This window comes from Nothoprocta perdicaria, unplaced genomic scaffold, assembly GCF_003342845.1.
Source record: "Nothoprocta perdicaria isolate Ctin4 unplaced genomic scaffold, notPer1 scaffold_0, whole genome shotgun sequence".
NCBI classification, from domain to species: Eukaryota; Metazoa; Chordata; class Aves; order Tinamiformes; family Tinamidae; genus Nothoprocta; species Nothoprocta perdicaria.
The window spans coordinates 16,806,879-16,829,327 of NW_020454092.1; the positions used below are offsets into that span (position 1 = coordinate 16,806,879).

At 40.3% G+C, this 22,449-nt stretch overlaps 1 protein-coding gene across 1 annotated transcript in view; it reads right to left on the reverse strand.

Annotated features, from left to right (window-relative positions):
* The window catches only part of FAF1 (Fas associated factor 1), a 129,907-nt gene that overhangs the window by 23,210 nt on the left and 84,248 nt on the right, over positions 1-22,449 (reverse strand). Inside the window, exons 13-15 of the mRNA XM_026053884.1 lie at positions 19,604-19,758; positions 9,318-9,454; positions 7,488-7,576 (exon numbers count right to left, since the gene is read on the reverse strand). Of these exons, the coding sequence (XP_025909669.1) occupies positions 7,488-7,576; positions 9,318-9,454; positions 19,604-19,758 (381 nt within the window). The remainder of the gene's footprint in view (positions 1-7,487; positions 7,577-9,317; positions 9,455-19,603; positions 19,759-22,449) is intronic.

The window sequence follows — 22,449 nt, forward strand, 5'->3', positions numbered from 1 at the left end:
AATTCAGTATTGTTAAAAATATAATTCATTGGAATCAGACCTTTTCTGCTTGCTTTTGTCCAAACCAGACAAGCTTATTTGGTAAGCATTGAAGAATATCCAGAAAATTAAGAAGGAGTTTTTTTTATATATTTATATATGCATATATGTATATATACTTTAATGTGCATACATATATATATTACTGTGCATACATATATATTTTTTAATGTTGGTTTCTTTTATTCTGTTGGTTTCTTTTATTCTTTTATATATATAAAAGAAACCAACATTAAAAATGTTCTTTTCTCATGCAGGCATCTTTTTAAGGTCGAAAAACTTCTAAGTCTCATCTGCATCTTGAAGGAAGGAATGAAGCAAGGAAGGGGGAAATGGGAGAGGAGTAATCTTGGGGAAGAAGGAGAAAAGCAGCCGACGGACAGATAATTGCTACCATGGAGGTGAAAAAATGGAAAGAGATTAAAGCAAATGGTGGAGCAGAAAGAATTTAAGTCATTAAAAGGAGAATGGATCCTGTCAGCTTACATGATCTTTCTTCTATGCTGTCAGCACTCAGCCCACAGGGGAAAGAGATACAGATGCTGATATTGGAAGGGGTCTATTTGCCATGGGGAAGGGGAGTGTGGAAAGCTCAACCTCCAAGTGCCACTGCTGCTGACTCGGAACGGACAGCACCCACTGTGGTGAACTGAGGAGGAATAAAAGCAAACTGCAGACACGTCAGTAACTACATAGGAAGTAGAAAGGACAATAACTTCATGTTGCTAAATGCCCAGAATGTTTGAGAACACATGAGCGTTACACTGGGAAACTCAACATCGTGTCCTCTGTCTCAACAGGATAGCCTCTTCAGTGGCTCATGCCAAAAATATCAGAGATTTGGGAGGGCTTCCACAGGCAAAGATACTGAAAAGGCCATGCTGGCTGCCTAGTAAGAAGAGCAGATGATATATGTGATAAGCACCCAGAAGAGCTTAAGGAAAGTGAGTTGAAGATCCCTGCTTTCCCATTTTGCCAATGCAATGATACGGATGGATGTTCATGTCATGGGAAGTCGATACATTCAAAGAGGGGAAACAGCATTTCTACAGGGTATACTTTTTACCTAAGAATTTCCCAACAATTATGCACTTTTTTTTTTGTTATTTGTGACTGCAGGAGTTAATGATTTAACTTCAGGTGTCAGTTTTGCACCTGATCTGTCTCAAGGGAAGGTGTTACACCTTACTCCCTGTTGCCATTTGAAGTCAGTTATTACTATGAAGCAAAATCAGGCAATACAAAGAACATCTTGAGAACATAACCAAGACCAGAAGACACATTCTCAGAGCATCAGTGAATTAATGGCTGTTACCAAAAAAGAAAAAAAAAAGAAAAGTATTTGCAAATGCTGACTGCTTATCTGACAGCCAGTTCATTTTGCTGAACCACTCCTGGAATTAAAAAATGCAGGTGCTTAAGGCTATTCAGGGGAGCGTTAAAGAGGAACACCCTTTTGTCCAAACAAAGCAGTGCCATAAAGGCATTAATGTGATTCACTGAAGATGACAGACTTGCACATTGTATAACTTAAGCATATGTGATGGGGAAGATATAGAAGAAAATAAAAAGTGTACACAAAATGTGTTAGGCACATGAGAACGATGAAAACAAAGCAAATACAGATGTCGTGAGCAGTGCCCAACCCACAGGTGGGGAGGAAGGACCCAGTGGGCAAAGAGGGGCAGGACGTTGCAGAGAGGGTGTCAAAGGATCCTGCATATTTGTAGCAAAGGCTGAAAGCCACCTCCAAATATTGAATGTGGGGAAAGACCTCACATGACAAGGAAAGAAAAACTGAAAAAGCCCCTTCAAGAAGCATTCCTGCCATTTTTTCTACAATAAGTAAGCCAGCCAGTCCCGCTAAGACATCCGCCAAGTCGAGCTCAATGGCAGAGAAAGCTGCTATAAATCAAAAAGGTTCAAGTAATACCCAGTAACTGGAGCCACCGGGATGAGCAGCATAAAACCCATCTGAACTAGAGATATTTTTATCACATTTTCAGTCCTCCTCTGTTGCAGCTTTGTGTTGTGTCCTGGTTCAGAGCAGTCCATAAGCTCTTGGTGGCAGCGACTGCATCTGCAGGTGGGTCAGGACACGGGAGTGCCCAGGACAAACCCAGACCTTCGAGGTTTGCAGTGCTAGCGTATTGCCACCAGGCTACTGGAAAATATAATCAAATAAATTTTGATTACTGTAGTTTAATTAGTTATAACTAGTAATAATTAGTAAACGTGCTAATTGGATTTTTGAGAGGTTAAATCACAATCTTAGCTAGATGGCTGTCATCACCATAATGCTTTTGTGCTTTAGAATTTAATGATTTTCATGTATTTCTCCTCAGAACCTCCTGTCATGCAAACACTGCAGAGCATCAGAGACCAGGAGAGCCTCGCAGGGAAGGCATTGAAGACACTGGGATCCTCAGTGCCTGCTCCCTCAGCACAAGTGCCCCAACAGGAATAGCAGAGGGTGCCTCAGTGGCCTGCACACCCGTTTGGGTACCTGCTGCCACAGGAAAATCCCTTACAGGTGACAGCAGCGAGGCAGCAGCGGAGCGGGACATGGTGACAGAGCAAAAGCCATGGAGAAGACACTTCACCAATGAGACGCTGTGCAACATGAGAGTTCTTGGATGGACATGCACGCACATTTCTAAAAGTAGCTGGGGCAATGAAAAGAAGCTGATGCTATGTCATGTTGTTGCTTTTTAAATCCCCCATTCAGATATTACTTAGGGAAGACATATTTTCCTCATGTGGCATCAATATGCGGGAAAAGGAGATATCATCTAATACCAGAGAGCAAAAACTCTGACTTTGCACATCCACGTTTTTGTATAGCTCAGTTTCGGTCAAAATGTGTTTACAGCATTATTTTCCAGTTTGAAATCCTTAAACATCTTAAACATCTCCCTTCTTTTACAATGAAGAAAACAGTGTGTGTCTGCTGGAGATAGTTTCAAGCGAACTGAAAGTTTTGATTTGAATTCGTAAAACTAAGATTTCTTTTTTCACGCAACTTTAGATAGTGCAATTATACCTTGAAGTCTAATCCAAGAGCCGGAGTGCTAGAGTTGCGTAACTGCAAAAATAAACACTATGATAGACCTACTGTTACTTAAATGTGGACAAGTTGGACCAGCTGTGTAACAATCAAGGCTTCTACAGTAATAAATGTTGACAGCAAAAATAAAAAGAATGCATTACTGAGACATCATCGACTGAGCCCTGTCATTACATGGAAACTCCACCCTGTATAAGCTTGTCAAAAAGTGTTACTGTAATCCTTTGAGAAGCCTCCTCCTCAGGCAACAGAGGAAAAATGTTTAGGATCAGCCCCGAACAGGTGTGTTGCACTGCCATGCCAGTATTTAATCAGGGATCTCTTCACATTAATCTCACAATGAGGCTAACTCGGATCTCTTCTCGCCCATCATGAAAAGCTGAAATGATTATTTAACTACCAGGCTAAAGTAAGCAAACTAACAGAAGTGTTTAAAATTGCACGTTCTGAGGCGTGAGGTGTTTTAAAGGCGTCGCTGCCTTTCTACCTCTGGTACCGGCACTGACGTTTAAGAGAAGCTGCTCGGCACTGTTTTCAAAGCCCGGCCCTGCTAAAGCTCAGTTCACACCTTGAGCAGCGCTGGCAGATGCTGGTTGTTCCTGCTTGGGGCCTTTTTTAGGACCTAGTGACCACTAGTTGAGATATAAATATAGGTAGTGTGAGCTCGAGGATCACACATGGTTAGAAAAATGAAATATATCCTGGAGATTTATGAAATCATTAGTGTGGCTTCTATTGGTACACAAGGAGTCTGAGGCTGCTTCTGGGGTAAGAAACTTGCAAAACTGAGTATTTTCCTGGGACCTGGTGATCTCCCCTAGTGTGGGAAGATGCCAACGCAGCCCTGCGTGTCCGAGGGCCGATCCGGGCCGGTCATTCCTGCCCGTGGGATTCGTGAGTGTCGGTTCTTATTTTTTGTCTAATGCCAGCCTCAGGAAAACTAACAGAGGGAGAGGGAACGGAAAGCAGCAGCTGTAAAGTGATACTGCTCTGTATTAAACCCATCCTTCACCCACCAGAACGATCTCAGAGATGTGACCTGAAGTTGGACTGCAGACCCGAGACAGCGGTGGGATCAACCCCCGGCCAAGGGCCTCGCTGCTGTTGACACCGGGTGGGATGAGCTTGCAGCCTCCCATTCACTCACCCGGTGGCCAGCTCCTTTTGCAAAGCTCTGCCTTAACACAAGGGCAGCACATTTCTGATCACACCTTATTATTCACGGCATGTCACCAGGGCAAAGCAAGTAACAAACTTATGCAGAGAGCACGACAGGCAGGCGACATGTCAACATAACGTGGTTCTGTCCATGGGGTGGTCCAAGAGGCAGAGGCCATGCTTCACAACTGCCCCAGAGGCCAAGCAGAGAGAAAGAAAAAGGAGGGCAGATTTGTCTGCCTTTAAGCAAGCTGGGAGGAAAGTGGTGCTTGAGTTGCACACTGCTGTTACCTTGAAACTGGTGCCTCCCTTGAGTGCCTGGGTGCTGTGAGGACATACACAAGTCTTCATGTTTTCTAAGGTTTATCTTTGGGGATCATGAGAAAGAGCTTAAGCCAACACAGTAAGTGCAACGAGAGGTTATAGCCTATTACTAATTAAATGGTGGTAGTTTAGCACTTGACATGAAAAAAATAAAATGCCTCAAATTTATCTTGTTAAAATTTTATGAGGTTAGATTTTACTAATACAGGGAAACAAAAGCACTGGTTTTGGCAAGTCAGACTTTCACAATGAGCTCATGAAGTTACTCACCTCCCTCTGGTGAGACACAGAGTGTGATGCTGTTCTCAGTATCCTACCTATAATGCCAGCTGAAGACCAGGGACAGGGAACCAACTGCCTGTAGGCAGTTACGGGTGCCAACACCGGTACCCTCACCCAGCAAGAGCCACCCTGTACTGAAACAACCATCAGAGGGCACTGCAAAACACACTGTGCTACAGAGGAGCACACGGGGCTGTGCTGGGAGCTTTCCTGTGCCACCACGTTAAAAACCCAAAGAGGAGCTCAGCTGGGTAAACTGAGTCATTCCTGACTTCATGCTCTTATTTACAGGTGTTTCCCGCTCTCTTTCTCTTTCCTTCATGCGCTTCTATTTACAATAAAGCTACAAAGCTCACTTTTTTTTTTGTTCTTTTTTAAAGCACAAAAGAATTTTCTGCTTATCTTCTTGTGGTTTTGTGCTGACTTATTGTTGCTGTTCAGAAAACAGTAACAGAAACCGGACTCCGTATCCTGTTCGCTATTGTAATATTTGGAAGAAAAAAATGCACCAACTGCAGCAAGAGCTTAAAAAAAAGAAAGAAAAAAAGGCGTTGATGTTTGAACCCTATATATTGTCATGCACAAGATTTATGTGAAAGTTACATATTATGTAGCAAACCACAAAGATGACAATTCCTCTTTTAGGTGGAAGCTTTCTACTGAGTATAGATTGCTTGCTGAATATTCCCTTTCTCTACTGCTAATTTCAGAAAGCAAAGATCTTTCTGGATCTTTCTTTTTTTTTTTTTTTTTTTTTTTCAAATTTACACCTTCAAATACAAAAGTGTCTGTGATCTATGAGGTTGTAATATGACCAGACAAGATATAAGTAAATAATCAACTTGTGGATAGATCCCATAGCATCTATAAACCTGTCCCAAAGTTTGTGAAACTTTTTCACTAGTTTTCTGAATGCCAAAATGTATTAGAAAAACAAAGTCCTACTGGGGAAGAAATGTCCTTGGTGCTCTCAGAGAAAAGAAAACACAAGAAAATGTGAGAAAAGACTAGAGAAGACTTGGAGAACACTTGATCTTAAAGGACTGTGTAAAAGTGAACTTTCCCACCTCCTTCCCTCTCTGCTCATTGGCAGAGCACTTAACTGAGAAACCAGGAAAAGTCTCTGCGACCATAATGGGACACGTATCACTTTCCATGGGAAAGTCATGCATATTCTGCCTTTCTGCAGTCTGCTTTGCTCTTCTTGCCCCTCACGGAAGGACTCCAGCAGCCCTGGCACTGCAGCCAGCTCCTGGAGGACCATGCTCTAGACCAAGTCTACTCCCTCAATCCTAAGTTTTCCCTCCCTCACTTCCACATTTTTTTCCTGTGCTGCCCTAGGCTGCTGGTTTCACCCTCCTGGAATGGCTCTATCATTGTCTCCTCTGGTTCCCTCCCTGTTCCCAACCTTTGCTTCTCTGGTTTCCTGTTATCCTCTATTCTACTCCTATCTCTGCACCTCTCCACACTTGCCCTAGAACCATTTCTTCTTTTTTCCTCTCTCCCTATCCCTAGATGCTTTTCTTTCTTTCTACATTCTTCCTATCAGCTTTTAGAGTTTCCAGTTCTGAGCTTCTCCCAAAACTCTTGACTGTGATCTGAATTTTAACTTCTTATTAAAACATTAAAAAGATCCATACCCAACATATTGCTGTTAAAATGCAATATAAAATTCAATTATATTGTGCCTCGGATTTTTCTTGTAATCCTCATATAAAACTTGTGTTCAGTATTAACAAAATTAAAGTCAATTTCTTTACCAACGAATTACAGGTAGCATAAATGAAGAAGGGAAAAAAAAGAACTACAAATACTGTGCAGATATTGGGCCTTTGTATTATTATAACCGTATTCAGTAAATCTCCTACAAATGAGAAACAAGATTTAAATGTGAAGAATGTGTTTAGTGAATTATTGTCAGTCAATGTCTATACAACAGAATAACAATAATCTTGAATGGCAACACACCTATTATTATAAATTCCTAACTAAGTACTTCATTACTTCAAAATGTCACTCTCAATGTATAAAGTAACAGATAAACATCTCTCAGCTGTGTGTCTCACTGTGTCTGCTTCTGTGGAATTGAAACACTGTCTTTGAAAAGTCATGTCATCACTTCCCCATTTTGCATTGTTCTGCACAGTGATTCAGTCCTGGCAAGGTTTGCTTTTTAAGGCTGCTTTTCAATCTCCTTTCAAATATATAGATGAAGATATGTCAAGCCATTTTTGTTTTCTATCTATGATTTAGAAGTGATCATGGGGAAAATATGTAGCTGTTATTTCCTGGTATGAGTCTATTCAGCTCTGTGATACCTCTGTAAATTTAAGCAGTTACTCATGACTAATAGTCAGGAAAAGAAAACAAACCCAAAAAAAACCCAATAAAACATAACCAAAGGACTCTGAAAACGCGAGCAAGCTGATAAGGAGGAGCTTTTTGAGGCACCCAACTAAATGCATGAAGAAAACCTACATTGTTAAATTCAATGGTGGAAAAGGCACATTCAGCACAGAGTTCCTCACTTCCTTGCCTAGAGACACAGCTGACTGAGCTGGCAGCCCCAGCCGCTGGCAGAAGCCCACGGGCACCTGCAGGAACCTTCAGCTCTCACCTCATCCTTTATGTCTTCCTGCTGCTGGGCACTGAAGATCTCCATCGCTGCCATCAGCCTCATCATCAGCTCATCCACCGTCGTGTTACCTAGCAACAGGGGAGGAGAGCTGAACTTCATATCATTAAAGTTATTAAAAATTGGAGTAATTTTAGAATTAATCCAGTAGACATAACCAGATTTTTTTTTTTTTTTTTTTTTTTAATGACGGAGCAGAAAATGCTAATAGCTCAGTGGAATGCTTTTGATTTGCTGTTTCATTGAAAATTCAATATTGTTTTTGCAAGCAAATGTTGAGCACAGGCTAAAATTTTAGATGGCCCAAATATGAACAGCCGCTTTTTTATACTTTCATTGAATAGCTCTTTTTTTATTGTTATCATTATTTTTAATGGTAGAGAAAAGTATATCTGAAGGTCCCTGTCGTGAAGCTTATTTTATACTTCAAGAGCTCCTAGGTGTAGTGAGGCAGAATCAAGTAATAGGAGGAAGGACACTGTCAGTAGCATCCAAGTGGACTATTTAGGAATAAAGAGAAAATAGAATATAATGATAAAACACATGTGCCTGCACTCATTTTTATTCAGGTAGACCGAAAATTCTTCACATTTTGAGGAGTCTCTCCTGCTTTTTGATAGTACTGAAAGATATGTGTGATTTCCTACCAAGGAATCAACTCAATCTTTGTCTTCTCTTCTTCAGTGGAAGAACAGGCTACCCATTAGGGTCACTGTCTTAGCAGTTTAAAGGCCATTTCTCCATGAGAAACAAGCTAAGACTAAAACTCTTTAAACATACAGAGACTGTATATAAACTCTATAAAAAAATTAGATTATAAATATTTGCCAATCTAAACAACTTTTGGATACTAGTCCAACAATACCAACAAGGAGTAGAATAAGTATCACCAATTGAAAAACTTGGATTCCAAATGGGAACATACAGGCAAAAATAATGCTGGCCATAGGAAGGAGCACTGCAGATTCCTTAAGTCAATTATTTATCCCACATGGAGAAGAGAGACACTAATATTGTGCAGTGACTTCACTGCCACAAGAATTTGAGGCCGAGTTTCCTTAAGAAAATAAGTAGATTAGAATAAAAATGGCTCAATACAAATATGTGAGAAAACAGTTGTGAGGAAAACAAAAGAAATGAGGGGCCCTTATTGCTTGATGTTTTTCAATTTGAAGAATCACAGAGAACAACAGTCTAAGGGCATCGTTCCACACCTGAGCAATGTTCTGGTATCACAAAGAACAACTCATGTAAGCCAGAAAGTCTAATTTATAGGATGTTATATCAGCAACTTAAAGTTCTGATCCAATTAGGGGTCTCAGCACTGCAAGCAGATCTGCAAAAGCAAAGTCGTGTTTGAGCCCTACCCCACTACGTGCAACAGGAGCTCATGTGTTGAGAAGCTGCTCACTGAGAATGCAGTGCATCCTTGCACTGCACCAAAAATGCACCCCAAGTTCTTTGGAAAGTCAGGGTTTTGACCAATAATAAATTTGGAATCTAACTGGAATTTCTTATTTAGAAAACTTCTCTTCCACTTAGGAAAAAAGAAAAAAACAAAACAAAAATCAAACAAAAAAACCCCAATTCTGCTACAGTCATGGTAACTTGAATCTCTAATACCATGTTAAATAATATATTTATGGATAATAGCTATTTCTATCACAGCAAATAAAAGTTTTTTTCCTTTTTTTTTTAATATGCTATAAACTCATATTCTGAAATTTAAAAACCAAAACTGCTAGCAAAGATATCTTCTAACAATTTCCATGCCCACATAGAAGATATTCATACTGCAGCAAGGAATTATACCTTGTATTACATTCAACACTTCGTTAGATGATCGTTTTCCCATAATAATGAGAAAAAGGGGGAATTGGTCTGTCTTCTGAGTCCGAATCGTTTGGGCAACAACGCTCCCGAAGTGTCTAGTGCACATCGTCAGAAACCTAGGCAGGAAAAAAAAAATTAGTTTACATTGTAGATTCGTGGAGGATTTTTTTTTTTATTAGTATTCAAAAATACTAATGTTAGATGCAGCAATTTAATTATGTGCTAGCTACTGTTTAACATCCAGCCTTCTGTAAACAATTTGAGAGTTAATTATTTCTTTTTATCATTAAATTATAAGAATATTTACAAATATGATAAAAATAATTAATGTCTGGCAATGACGGTCATTTAATTGATGGAGAACTTCATTTTCTCTTTCACTATGCTGCCAACTATAACACAAAGCTATACTCCTCCAAATAATCGTGCTATATCAACTGTTAAAAACTTTGAAAGAGGAACTAAGTGAAGATGTAACAAGCATGATGGGGTAGAATTAGTATCACTTTATACAAGCAGCTTAATTTAACAGCGAACGATCAAGAAAATGCTCTTATCATCAAAGAATTCAAGCGAGGGACTTCAGAATCGTGTTTCCTTTTGTACTGGTGCCCTGCGAGTGACAAACGTAGCAGTGTGGTCTAAAAACAATAATTCTAAGCTTTTGACCAAAAAAAGCTCTCAGATATTAGCATACGGAAGTCTAGCATTAGTATTCTTAACACGATCTTGAATAAATGAAAAAACTGATAAAGCTTTTCTCTTCCATTAGAGGACTGTTTGAAATTAGCATTTCTTTCAAGAGAAAAGGGTAGCTTATGATATGTTTTCAGATCTGATGGTAAAAAGTAAATGTCATAATAATAATGAATTATGAAAGACCAAATGCAAATATAGAATGCTTTAATAAGATCCAATTTAATAAAGTCTGTAAAAATAATGGACTTTTAATAACACGGGTCACAAAAGGCAAAACAGTGGAAATTCTGAGGACTAGCCACCGGTACAGGCTTATTAATTCTTAATTATGTTCATGAAAGGCAACTTAAATCGTGTGTTTTCTTATGCCTTATGATAATATTTTAGGTAACAACTGCTCTGAAATGTATGCTCTAACGGAAGCGCTCACTCCTGTTGTCACATGCATTAGAAGCCAGCTCTATTTGAAAAGACAAACTGCCTTAAAATGTCAAGTGCCTCCAATCATTTGTTGGCAAGAGATACTGAAAAGATTCCGAAGTGTTAATTCTGCAATCAACATCTAGCCTAACTAAAATGGCTGAAAGTGGAGAAGCCTGAAGAGCACCACGTCGGGCTTTCAATTTAAGGCACTGCAGCGTGAGAAAATCCCAACTCAAAGCCAACTTGTGCTATAACCACCAGCACTCTTGAAAGGAAGGCAAAAGGAGCCACATGTCCCCGTGAGGAGGAGCGTTTTCCACAACAGGCTGGATTTCTGGGATCACCCACCAAAAATAGGAGTGGAAGAACACTGACAAGAAGGGAGAAAGCTCTTTTATTCCTAAATTACAAAAATATTCAAGGAGGGGAGAAGCTTGAGAAAAAATATATATATATATATATAAAAATATATATATGTGCATATATAATATATATTTTGTCTAAGTGAAGGAAAAATCATTAAGATGCAATCTTGAAAATTACAAAAACTACATTCGTCAAAAAAGTAAAAGCTTTTGCAACCAGCACTTTTCTTTATTTCTTTTGTAGCTCACTAGCAATGCAAGCAGCACTAAAAAATAAACAAATGCAAACCCAAAGTATTATAGACATACAGATAGGTTTCCTCTCACTTAAAAGCAGCACACAGGAAAACAATTACTCTGGTGAGATGAAGATGTTCATCTGGGGCACTGACATCTGCCCATCCACTCTGGGATAACCTTTGAAAAGGGTTATTGTTTTAGCAGCACCTTCCATGTCGCTAGTTGCTCACAGTGTAACGGTACCATTCTGTAATAGCTAATATTAGCTATTACAAATAGATGCAAAAATATATTTTGGAACAACTTTTTTTTTGTGATTTTACCACGAAGTGCAAATTATTCTGGATATCTTTTTAGAAGCTTTCAAATAAAAAATAATAACTTTTAAAAATCTGTGAAAGGTGAAAAGGTTTAAACCGTAACGGTTTAAATCGTAAAAGGTTTAAAACGTGATCAAGCAATGGGAATATTTACTGTACATAAAGCCTACAGTCTGGTGCAGCTCTGGAGTTGGGACATGCTATAGGGGATGCTCTAATAGCTTGGGTTTAGTAACAGCAGGTTCTGATGGGAATATGCAACTTTCCATTTTTAAAATCACAACTTGTCACCACTCCAGAGCCCAGAACTCAAGTTTTTGATGCCGGAAAGCTTTTGATCTACATGACACAAAGGTGAAACTTGCATACATGGGGTGAGCCCAAAAGACATTCAGGGGTCACGCAGGCTGGTCCGGCTCAGGCAATCCCACTGCTGCCAGCCAAAACTGAGCACGTGAAGATCAAAATACCCATTCATACCATTTAATATTGAAGTCCATCTTAGATTATCATTTTTGTTAAATTATCATTATAATTTTTGTTAAAGTCACATAGAAACTACAGCAAGAGAGCCCCTTTGCTCAGGAATCTCTATGTGCAAAGTAGAAATCCAGCAAGTCATTCTTTACATAAAATGGTCAAAATTAAAACCAGCACTTCGAAATGGCAGATCCCAGATCATTAAAAGAGTTTTGTTCTTCTTGCTAGCTTTGAAGGTAACATGGAGCAAGCAGGAGGGGAGCTAGTCAGGGCTCATAATTCATATGCCATGAATGTGCGCATTAATGAAAAGTTTAATTCCATACAGAATTCCATACAGAAGTGAATTAATATATATTTATGTGTATATATATATATATATCTGGAAGACAGAAAAAACATATGCATTCAGCAGAGCTTCTGGATGGTCTAAATTAGATAGTCTTTCACTGTCATTATAATGACTGGAATTATCTCCTTGCACCTTGCACCTTGCATCTCCTCCTTATGCACCTCCTGCTCACGTGTGAGCTACACTGATCTGCTCTTCCTTATTTTTGCTGTTCTTATGAACAGGAGGTACTGCAGGAGAGTCTGGATGCAGGATCGTGCACGATCCCTCCTCTCTGCACCACGAGCAAGATGGACAAGCCTGCCACACCAGCAAGAGCTTGGGCAAATGGAAACTTCCTTTAATGTGTCAATTTAAATGACTTGGTATGGAGGCACTTCTTGGAGCTTTCTTGTGAAAAGATGAATGAAGCACTGATGGGAGATGACAGTTGTACTTAACCAGATCAAATGTAATGATTTCTCCCAGGGACTAAATCAAGGGCCCAATCAGGGTGCTCCCCATGAAGGACTAATCTCCAGCACCCAACACCTGCTGGGATGGGGCCAGGCCACCAAAATCTCTCCTACACACAGAACTCTGCTCTCAAACATATAGAGAAATACAAAGTATTCAATTAAACATTAAAAACTGCATAGAATTTTAGACAATTGCTTTAATTTTCCACTATCTTTGGCTCTCTCTAACCAAAGCTTTGGTGGGATTATTTGTCAGTTGCATTCATACAAATATTCCCATAGTTACTTCAAATTTTACACATCTGTAGTCATAAGTCCTCAGCCTAGATAATGCTGGGCTGAAAAAAAAAAAGATTTATTCATGGTCAGACCCACAAACAAATCCTAAGGGCTGCCTGCCTCAAAGAAAGTGTGAAACTCAGAACTGGCTGCAAAAAAGGAAAGCTGTAACTTTTTTCTTGATCATGAAGAAAATTACTACTGCTATTAAATACACAAGATTCCTAGCTATTTTTATTAATAATTTTAAATTGTGCAAAGTCAGCATCTCACTAAAATGTTAAGGTTGTATTTTTGCACTAGGTATTTATATTAAAAAATGTAACAGCTGAGGCAATCGAACTACGTATTTAAATAAGGTTGCTATAGGTAGCATTCAAAACACAGTTAATGTCCCCATGCCACCCTTTGGAGACCCTTGCTCCAGTAGAAGTGTCCACGGAGAGTGGGAGAGTGTAGGCTTCCCAATCTAGAGACTCCCATGTACATTTTGGGTGAATGCATAAAACAGCTCGAATTAAATGGCGTATATATCATCTTTAGTATCCATGTGCTATGTATACCAGGACTCAGATTAAAAGACCATGAGGTTACCCACTTTTTCCCTATGCAAGAGTAAAGGCTCGAGGAGGGAGCTGGCTAACTCTGCATAAAACATGGAAGATTTAATTTCATCCTGAGAGATTCAAACAGATTAGGTAAACACTTTATAACCCCATTCAGTCTAAAACACATCCCTCTAGAAACTCATTAATCCATCCTCCCAGATACCATTAGACACAGACAAAATGATTGGTAAAAGTATAAATAAAATATACCTGGACCTCTTGCTCAAATGCTGCACTAAAAAAAAAGACAGAAAACACCAGCTTTCCTTGCACAGCAGTAGAAGTTTTGATTATTGCCTACCCTACCAGAAAGACATGTAATGCAGGATTTGCCAAGGTTCACTACAATTAAATTTAATAATAACCTTGGTAAGAATAGAGAATCCATTGACAGACGATGGTGAGGTGGGAGGGCTACAAGAGCACTGGAAGTCAATGGGAGAATTCAGAGCAATCACCACAACCCAGTCATCGCAACCCAGAGAGGACGAGACGCTGCAGGGACCCCAGCCCCTCTAGCACCCTGCAGTACCACCAATATCCATCCTTTTCCACTGCATTTTAGTGCAGCCCATTCTGCCCTCACCATCTGAGACTCTTCTGACACATCTCAGGTACACACATGGAAATGGATAAATTCCATGCCAAATGTCATGCAGACCTCAGTGATGCCACTGGGAACTCTGATATCTTCAATGGAGCTCCAAATCACTCTCTTCTTCCCCAAAACCCAGCAACTCTGCAGCACTGCTCTGGCATGGGACACTACCAAGTTTTATTCTGTGACATTTTCTCTCCATTGAGTGTCAAATACTGCTGTAGTTTGAGCGCAACGGGCTAAAAGTTGCTTTGGGCTCTGTTTTCACTTCACGCTTGCAAATTCAGCAGTTTAGTAAGCCTTTGTGGTTTAACAAATTTTAAAAATGATATCGAAACGCTACAGGCACATGTAATGACACATCAAAAATCTTGGTCAAATCAGAGAGACTCCTTTCTACACACAGTTGAACATTACAGACATCTATACCTTAGCAATCCCCATCAAATTGCATTCTCTCCTGGTTTTTAGTTTTCCAAATTTGGCCATTTTACACTACCAATACCAAAGCAGCTTGAAGCACACAAATATTTAAGCAGGGATAGTTTACCTTTTCTGGTGGGTGTATAATAAACAGTTTAACCATCAACTATCTACATGCTGTTTTGTTCTCCATCTAAGGAGACAATCACCTTTTATCCTTTTCCTTTTTTTCTTCATTTCAGTGCTATTAGGAAACTATTCACAAGTACAACCCCGCACAATGCTATGTGGTAATTATGAGCCTCCGACAAAGAGATGCGAACAATTACCGAGCCCATTTTGAAACCCTACACTAATAAAGTCATTAGATGCTGCCCTTGCCATGAGCCTCCTAAAAGCTTCTGAAGTTACAAGAACACCCGGCATTGTTCCTTGGGACAATCGCTGCTGGCAGAATGCAAACCTTGAGTTAAACCATGCTGCAAATTGATCTTGACATTCTGTTAAGACCGCCACTAAAATCAAAAGCAAAGGAGAAAAGGAGAAAATGAGCGGGTGGGATGTAATCATGGAACAGAAGGGTTCCCTCCTCACCTTCTTTCCTCTTCCTCCCCACAAGCCATACAGAATACGACAAACTCTGCTGGTGACTGAGAACCTTTATTTTTAAAACATTAATTAGACTTTTGACCTGTTTTTATTGACTGGCACTGTACTCATACTCCCGGTGAACCTGGTTTAGGATTTAAGGCCTGAAGTACAAGCCCAACAGTTTTGCAAGCAACATATGCAGAACCTAGAGTTGCTCCTTAAGAGGCAGCCACAAATTAGCACTCATGGAGCCCAGCACATGCAGACCCCACACCTGCAGCATGGCTGCTGGAGGATCAAATAGGTTTGGGGAGCTAGAGCAATATGGTCAAGTGGTCTTCATCCAGGCATGCAGCGTTCAGTAGGTTAGTATTAGGGGTCAGCAACTGTGAATATGGCTAATTACTTGATGACAGGAATTGCAGGTGAAGACAACCTGCTGCTGAGAAGTGCTTTAGTCAATTAACTCTTTCCTAAGATTAAGCAAAGTGAAAAACTATCATTTGAACATTAAAACTAACAAGTACCTGTCATCAGAGCTGGGGCAGCCCCTTGAAATGCCTGAAATATAGCACCCGAGGGCAAAGAGGGAGGCAAAGGCAAAACAGCCGCTACGGCCACTTTAGTCATTTTTCATCAATTTGGTTTTGCTTTGCTTACATACATTGGAAGTCTGTTAATATGATGTGTAATGCGTGTGATGTGTGCTTATAAACTGAAGAGTATGTGTGCATGCGTGTACACGTACAAAGGTATATATACATATATGGTTGCATATGTACCTATGTCTATGTCATGGATATAAATACACACACTAAATTACTTGTGTATTAAATAAATTACAAACTTTCTATATGCACAAACACAATTATATTGGAAGAACAGCATTTCAAGCTGTTTGAAGCTAGAAGATGCCGGAAGGGGAGTTGCTCATGCCTGGCCTTCCAGCCCATCCACCCCATCACCTCCCTGGAATCGTGAGGCTCCCTCAGTCCCGGCACAGTCCGACGGCCGCGCTCAGGCCAGGCAGCAGGGCCAGCACTGGCAATAGGGCCAAGAGGGCCAAGCCAACCACCGCTGCCATGACCCACGAGCCCATGAGCCCCTTCCCCCTGTCCTTCAGAGCCAGTGAGGGAAGGCAAGCAGGGAATCTCAAGGTTACGATTCGCCCCAAATTGGTTGGAAGAAACAAGGAAGTAAAAGCTACACCTGTGTTTGTTTCTCCTTCCATAGTTTCAAAAATGGAGGTATTAATGCTTCTAAAAAAGGTAATGTCTTAAATTGGAAACCATCATTTCATGATGATCAATCTTTGAGTCCCACTAGCGCATGAAAACTAATGGTACAGGCACCCACACACCCCTCCAGAGACTCAAAACCCACCCCGAGAGCCCTCACCTGCACTAATCCCACCCGGAGGCCACGCCAGGTCACTGTGTAGTGCCTGGTTCCACCACGAACCAAACACACCAGCCAAGGACACCCTTCCAAGGACCCTGCCAGGACCCTGCAATGCCCTCCCTTCCCTTCCCAGTCAGGTCAAACTATCAGGTACATCTTCCTTAACAGCATTAGAAAAACCCTAAGTTGCTTTCCCTAAATGAATGCTACCTATTTGATAATATTATTTTGTGACGTTTACTCTGGTTCTTTTATTCTAGCAATGAAACACACATGACTTGAAGCACTTACTTTGAGTAACTTCTCCCTTTCCTGCTACCCTTATGCCAGAGGCAATTCAAAGCTGTGAAAGACAAAACGCCCCCTTAACTGTAATAACTTTCCTGTAGATTGACCAAGTAACAGTCCTGGGTGTCTGCAGCCAGATTGTTTTAAAACTGCCAAAGGTGCAAGTCATATGCCCTTGCACTGCTGCTAGCAGCCACCTCGCACCTCCACATTTTATGCATTTTAGGGCAAAAGATGTTGAAAAATCAAGGTGAGAGAGTCTGGTTGAACAAAGCAGGATGCAAGATTCAACGTATGCCATACACTGATGTCAGCCAAAAACCATGATTAACAGTCAGGAGAAACTGCTGTGATTTTGGAGCTGTTCCTGTTGAAGCCCTGCTATGCCAGGGTTTGGGGCAGACCAAGGTACTCACCACTGCAGTGTGTGTTATGCAGTAATATTGGGAGGTAAGGGGGTGAGCTGGGGGAGGCACACCAAAAGCAGACCTGGCTGTTGTTATCACCTCACCATTTGAATAAAGAGCAATAATCCGAGCGCACGGGTGTTTGCAGGGCTGCGGAAGGGCTCCGGCTCCGGGAGCGCTGCCGTTCTGCCACCCAGCAAAGCGCGGCGATGGCACCGCGGGGCGGAGCGCTTATTTACGGGAATGCCACACGCTTCCCACGGAGGGAAGGACACCCTGTGCCCTCCCGAAGAACCTGCAGCCTAAGGAGCGGGGTGCGCCACCGAACAGGAACCCGGGGCTGCTCTCGCCGGAGCCAGCACGTCCTGTTTACCCCGACTATTTTCTGACCTCCCTGTTAACACGACGGTGCCTGTTGCTGGTGAGAGGAAAAGGAAAAAATAATAAGGCTTAAAAACCCTATCACAGTGCACAATCAGGGCCTAGATGCATTGAGAGGAGCTATAAAGCCTTAAACAAGCCCTTTATTTTGTGTTTTAAAAAGTGTCATAAGGAGTTAATAGGACACAGCTGTACGGGCTCTTTCTAACGAGCAGCTTCTGTCGCTTTGGTCACCACAGGTGTCTCCCGAACCTGCAAACTCTTATTACTAGTGTATCAAAGTTGTGCTACTTAATAGATTTCTTTAGTAAAACACAACAAAGCAATTACATGGCTGTTGATCGTCAGTCATAAAAAAAAAAAAAAAARMAAAAAAAAAGTTCTCAAAACTCACGTTTTCAAAAGAAACTACACTGCAATTTTTTGTCATTGTAAAATAAAGGAAACCAGGGAATGAAAAAGCAGTGGGGACAATGGAACAGCAGGTCACCGGCCTGGTCGCGCCGCTACAGATGGTTTGGAAAGAGTGTTTCCTTCTCCACCACGTTGGGGGATGAAAGGAAAGGAGGAGGCTCTGTCCTGCCCATGAATGGCAATGCCAAAAGACTTGAGCGAGTTTCGAGTCTATATTTGGTCCCATGTAAAAATCGAGATGTTTCTTTTCCTCTTTTACTTTTTTTTTTTTTTTAAATATACTTTTTATTTTCCTTTTAAAGCTTTCTTAAACTTGTTTTTGCCATTTTTTTTCCTCCATTGTGGAACACTGAACAGTGTCTTACTAAATGCAGAGTAATTAAAACAAGGAACACAACTGCTGATTCACGCAAGGAGAGATGCAGAAGGTTGAGCTAGGAATTCCTGTGAACTGATAAAACGCCATTTTAAAAGTATATTACCAAGCAAATAGATTGCTCTGGTCTTCTTTACCCATTCTCTTTAAAGAAACACTTAAAATAATTATGTATTTAAAAACATGAACGCATGAACATGCTATAAAGAAATCCAATTTCTAGGAAGCCGTAGAGCAAAAGGAGCACATATCTACATTTTCAGTCGTTCAGTAATCAGTGGGGTTATATAAAAAATGGGAACCTTCTTCCAGACCAAATGACTGCAGCCACTTTTGTTAAAAAATCAGAAAAATTATTATAGTTATGTACCCAAAACACCACCCTGGCAAGCAGCAGTCTTCTCTGTAAATGATGAAATCCAAGTTAAAACCAAACAGATTACTTTCTAAACATAATTGTTAAAATAGATTATGAACAACTGTTAAATAACTAGAGGAGAGAGATGTTCTCAAGAAGGAGGAATCTGTAGCTTTTATTTCTTAACTAATCAGTAAAGAAGGACCATCAGATGGTCTCTAAAAACATGTTACCGTTTCTTATTATATTAAAACCTATCAAAATGCCCAATACTATCAAGGCTATGCTCTGCAAGAAAATTGGAGAGGTCATAAAACTTGGTGGGAATTAATAGCTTCAAAATTTTTGGTAAAATCTGGTTTTTATTATTAAATTAGTTTAAGTTAAAATAATAATTTAGTATTAAATTATTAAATAAATTTAAAAATCCAGCAACAAGAGTAGCAGTTATTCCAAAAAACCACCCAGACACTTCTAATGCAGTTACACCTACATACATACAGGTACCATAATATTATGGCACCCTGTGGCACAGTGTTGAAAACACGTTCTGAGAACTATGTTTGCAAAAATAAACTTAAAAGAAGGGGAAAAGGAGGAATAATTGCTTGAACTGTTTTTCCTACACAGGAATAATGAAAGGGAGGAGGACCCAGCTCCCAACTGGGGTCAAACAGCTCAGCTCCACTCATCAGCTGAGGACAAGCACAAAGCTTTTCAATTTAATAAATACTGGGTAACAAAACATCTGCTACACGGAGCGGGCGCAGGGCTGAGCTCCGCTCGCTGTGTGTGCTGTGTCACCTTGCTCTGTTGGCCTCCTTTGTCATGTCCCATGCCCAGGTAATGAAGTTCTGGCTTAGGTAGGAGACGATGGATTCGGCGCAGAGCATCTGGGAGCAGAACACGTTGGTCAGGACGCTGTCGTCATGGTGGAGGTAGATAGCCAGGAGCTTTCTCTGCAAGGACAGGGGGAAACGTGAGCAGGAAAAGTTTCCTTGGGCTGTTTCGGAGCTGAAAATTGCAAATTGTGTGTTAATACAACCAGTGAGGCTTACAGGGTGCACGGAGCCTCTCAATGTGCACACAGCAGAGAAGAAAAAAGAGCAACAGATTTTGAGGGAAAATAGCCCATCCCTCTACAGCTGTAAACCTCTCTCATATATATTTGTTTGTTTTTAATTTGCTGCCCAAAAAAGATAATATTTAGTATAACTCCCCTGAAGAAGGAAAACACCTCTTGAAATAATAATATTCAGGACATTAAACAAATACATTTATAATCAACTTAGAGTAACAGTGTATTTATTACAGGAGCCCATTTATAGGCACATACAGCACAATGGTGCTAAGTCCCCACAGAAACACCCATGCTCCCCAGACAGCGATGCTGGGTGTTTGGGCAGCAATTCATCCCGATGTTCCCGTCCATGATGCCCTTCTGAAGGTGACGTTGGTGGCTCCTGGAAACCAGGTAACCTGGGCCTGGTTCTCCTGGAAGTCTGTCACGGACTAGCTAAGATTTAGGTGCCAGCAACACAGAGCTGCATCACGTCCCCATGACATTGTCAGGCTGCCTTGGGAAAGCAAGCCCATGCAAACCAGAAGGTAAAGAGCACACTGAGAAAAAAAGAGGGACACTGGGAGAGATCATGTTCTTTGATGAATTATGACCATCATTCAGAAAAATTTAAAAAGTTACACTTCTTCTTCCCATCCCTGATCCCCGCAATACGCAGATTACTTGGGGACAATAAATCACTTTTTCAGAATTTTTTAAAACAGTCATTTCAAATCTCCTCATCACAAGTAACACTGAAAACTGCATACTGATGTGTACTGAAATGCTGAGTACATGGAATGCAATTTTAAGAGGAGCTTTTTTTTCTTTTTTTTCCCCCTTTTTTTTAAAAAAAGAGAAGTATGACTATACATTATATACTGGCTTCGGATAAAACTTAATGACTGTTTAAAAAAGAAGAGACACTTGAAGATTAGACTTTGGGAAAGGGATTAGTAATTTGCATTAATGTTTGTCTAATTTAATTTAAATGTTCTTCAGCCCCAAGTACACATGTGCCAGGAGGGGCCATTAATAAGCCTAACATGCAGAGTCCCATATAAGTGCAGCCAACAATGTTGACTGAAACTAAACTTGAAAATCCAGGGCACTAATGCACAATATCAAGCAATAAAACAGCATTTCGGCGGTGATATTTAATTTAAAAAGAAGAAAGAGGCAGGGGAAGATCAGGCACTGTCTGTTTTGGAGGATCAGCCATTCTGCATTTCAAAGCGTCGATCCCTGCAATATCCAGGTTACTGTGCTAGAATCTCAACTATTATATAGCAGTTGTAAGAGAGGGAGGGCAAAGATGTGTTTACTCAGTGATTAGGGCCTTAGAATAAGCCTCTAGCTCCTAGAGAGACAGCTCACCACTTATTCATTTGGACCAATTCACAAAGCCTAGAAAGATTAAACATCCATGCTGAGAAGACAAGCGAATGCAGACGGTGAAAAAGAAATAAAAATTCTTTAAAAACTCTGAGATGACTTCATTATTTTTTCCACAAGGAAACTTTAGGAAAGTGTTTAGTTAGAGAAAAACCCACATTGACCTCTCTCTAAACCCTTAATCTTTCCTTTGTGGTGGCCCTGCTTTGTGGTAAGCGGATGGCTTTGCTCTCCTCTTTTCACTGGGAGCGGGTAGAAAAAAAGGCTCTTGAGAAACACTTTTAGTTCCAAAGAAACAACCCCATGAAACTGTTAAATATGAGATTCCATACAAGTGAATGTTTCAAAATATGTACAGTTTTCAGCTTAAAGGTTTAGGGACAAATTTTGGTCAACAAAACATGCACACAAACAATGGCTGTTTGCATTGCAGCTGCCTTATAAGTGAGGGTCGCTTTTTTGTTGAATCAACAAATCACGGCATGCACGGACTAAACTCCGTCGTATACAACAGACTGTACCTGGGTCTGATAATCTGTTCAAAATGCTAAAGTCAGGCCTAGGCATCCTGCCAGAACAAAAGTAAAAAGCTTAAAAAAAAAAAAAGGAAAAAAGAAAGGTAGAAGTCAAAACATATGATTTTCAAAATCTTAATAGAACTCACAAGCATTTTTTGCTTAGAAAAAATGTACTATTGTAACAGATTCATAGCTTGAAGTTTTGTTCTGTTTTTTTTTTTTTTTAAACTAACCTAACCTATAACAATATATATTTAGAAAAAGGATTTTTTTTTTTAGAAAAAGGAGACCTTTTCTTCCAGAGAAGTAGTCTAATAACGGAACTCCTAGCAATTTAATGGAATGGAACTCCTAACATTTTAATGAAAAAAAAAAGCCCAGTGAGGATGAACTTAGGATGGTATGACACACTGAAAAGGTCCCAAGTGCCAAATACCTTTAGGACTTGCAAAGGCATTCACACACTTAAACCCTCAAGAAATGCATTTTTCAGAACACGTGGGTGATTAAGAGCGGATCGGGATCATATACTGGGATTTTCCAAGTAACCTGGACATAAGGGTTTGGGTTTATAGATGCAGTCAAAGTCTCATCAATGTCAATGAGTCTTAAGATACTGCTTTAACTCTAAGCTCTAAGTTTCATTGATCTCAAAGGAACAAGGGCCACCAGAAAGT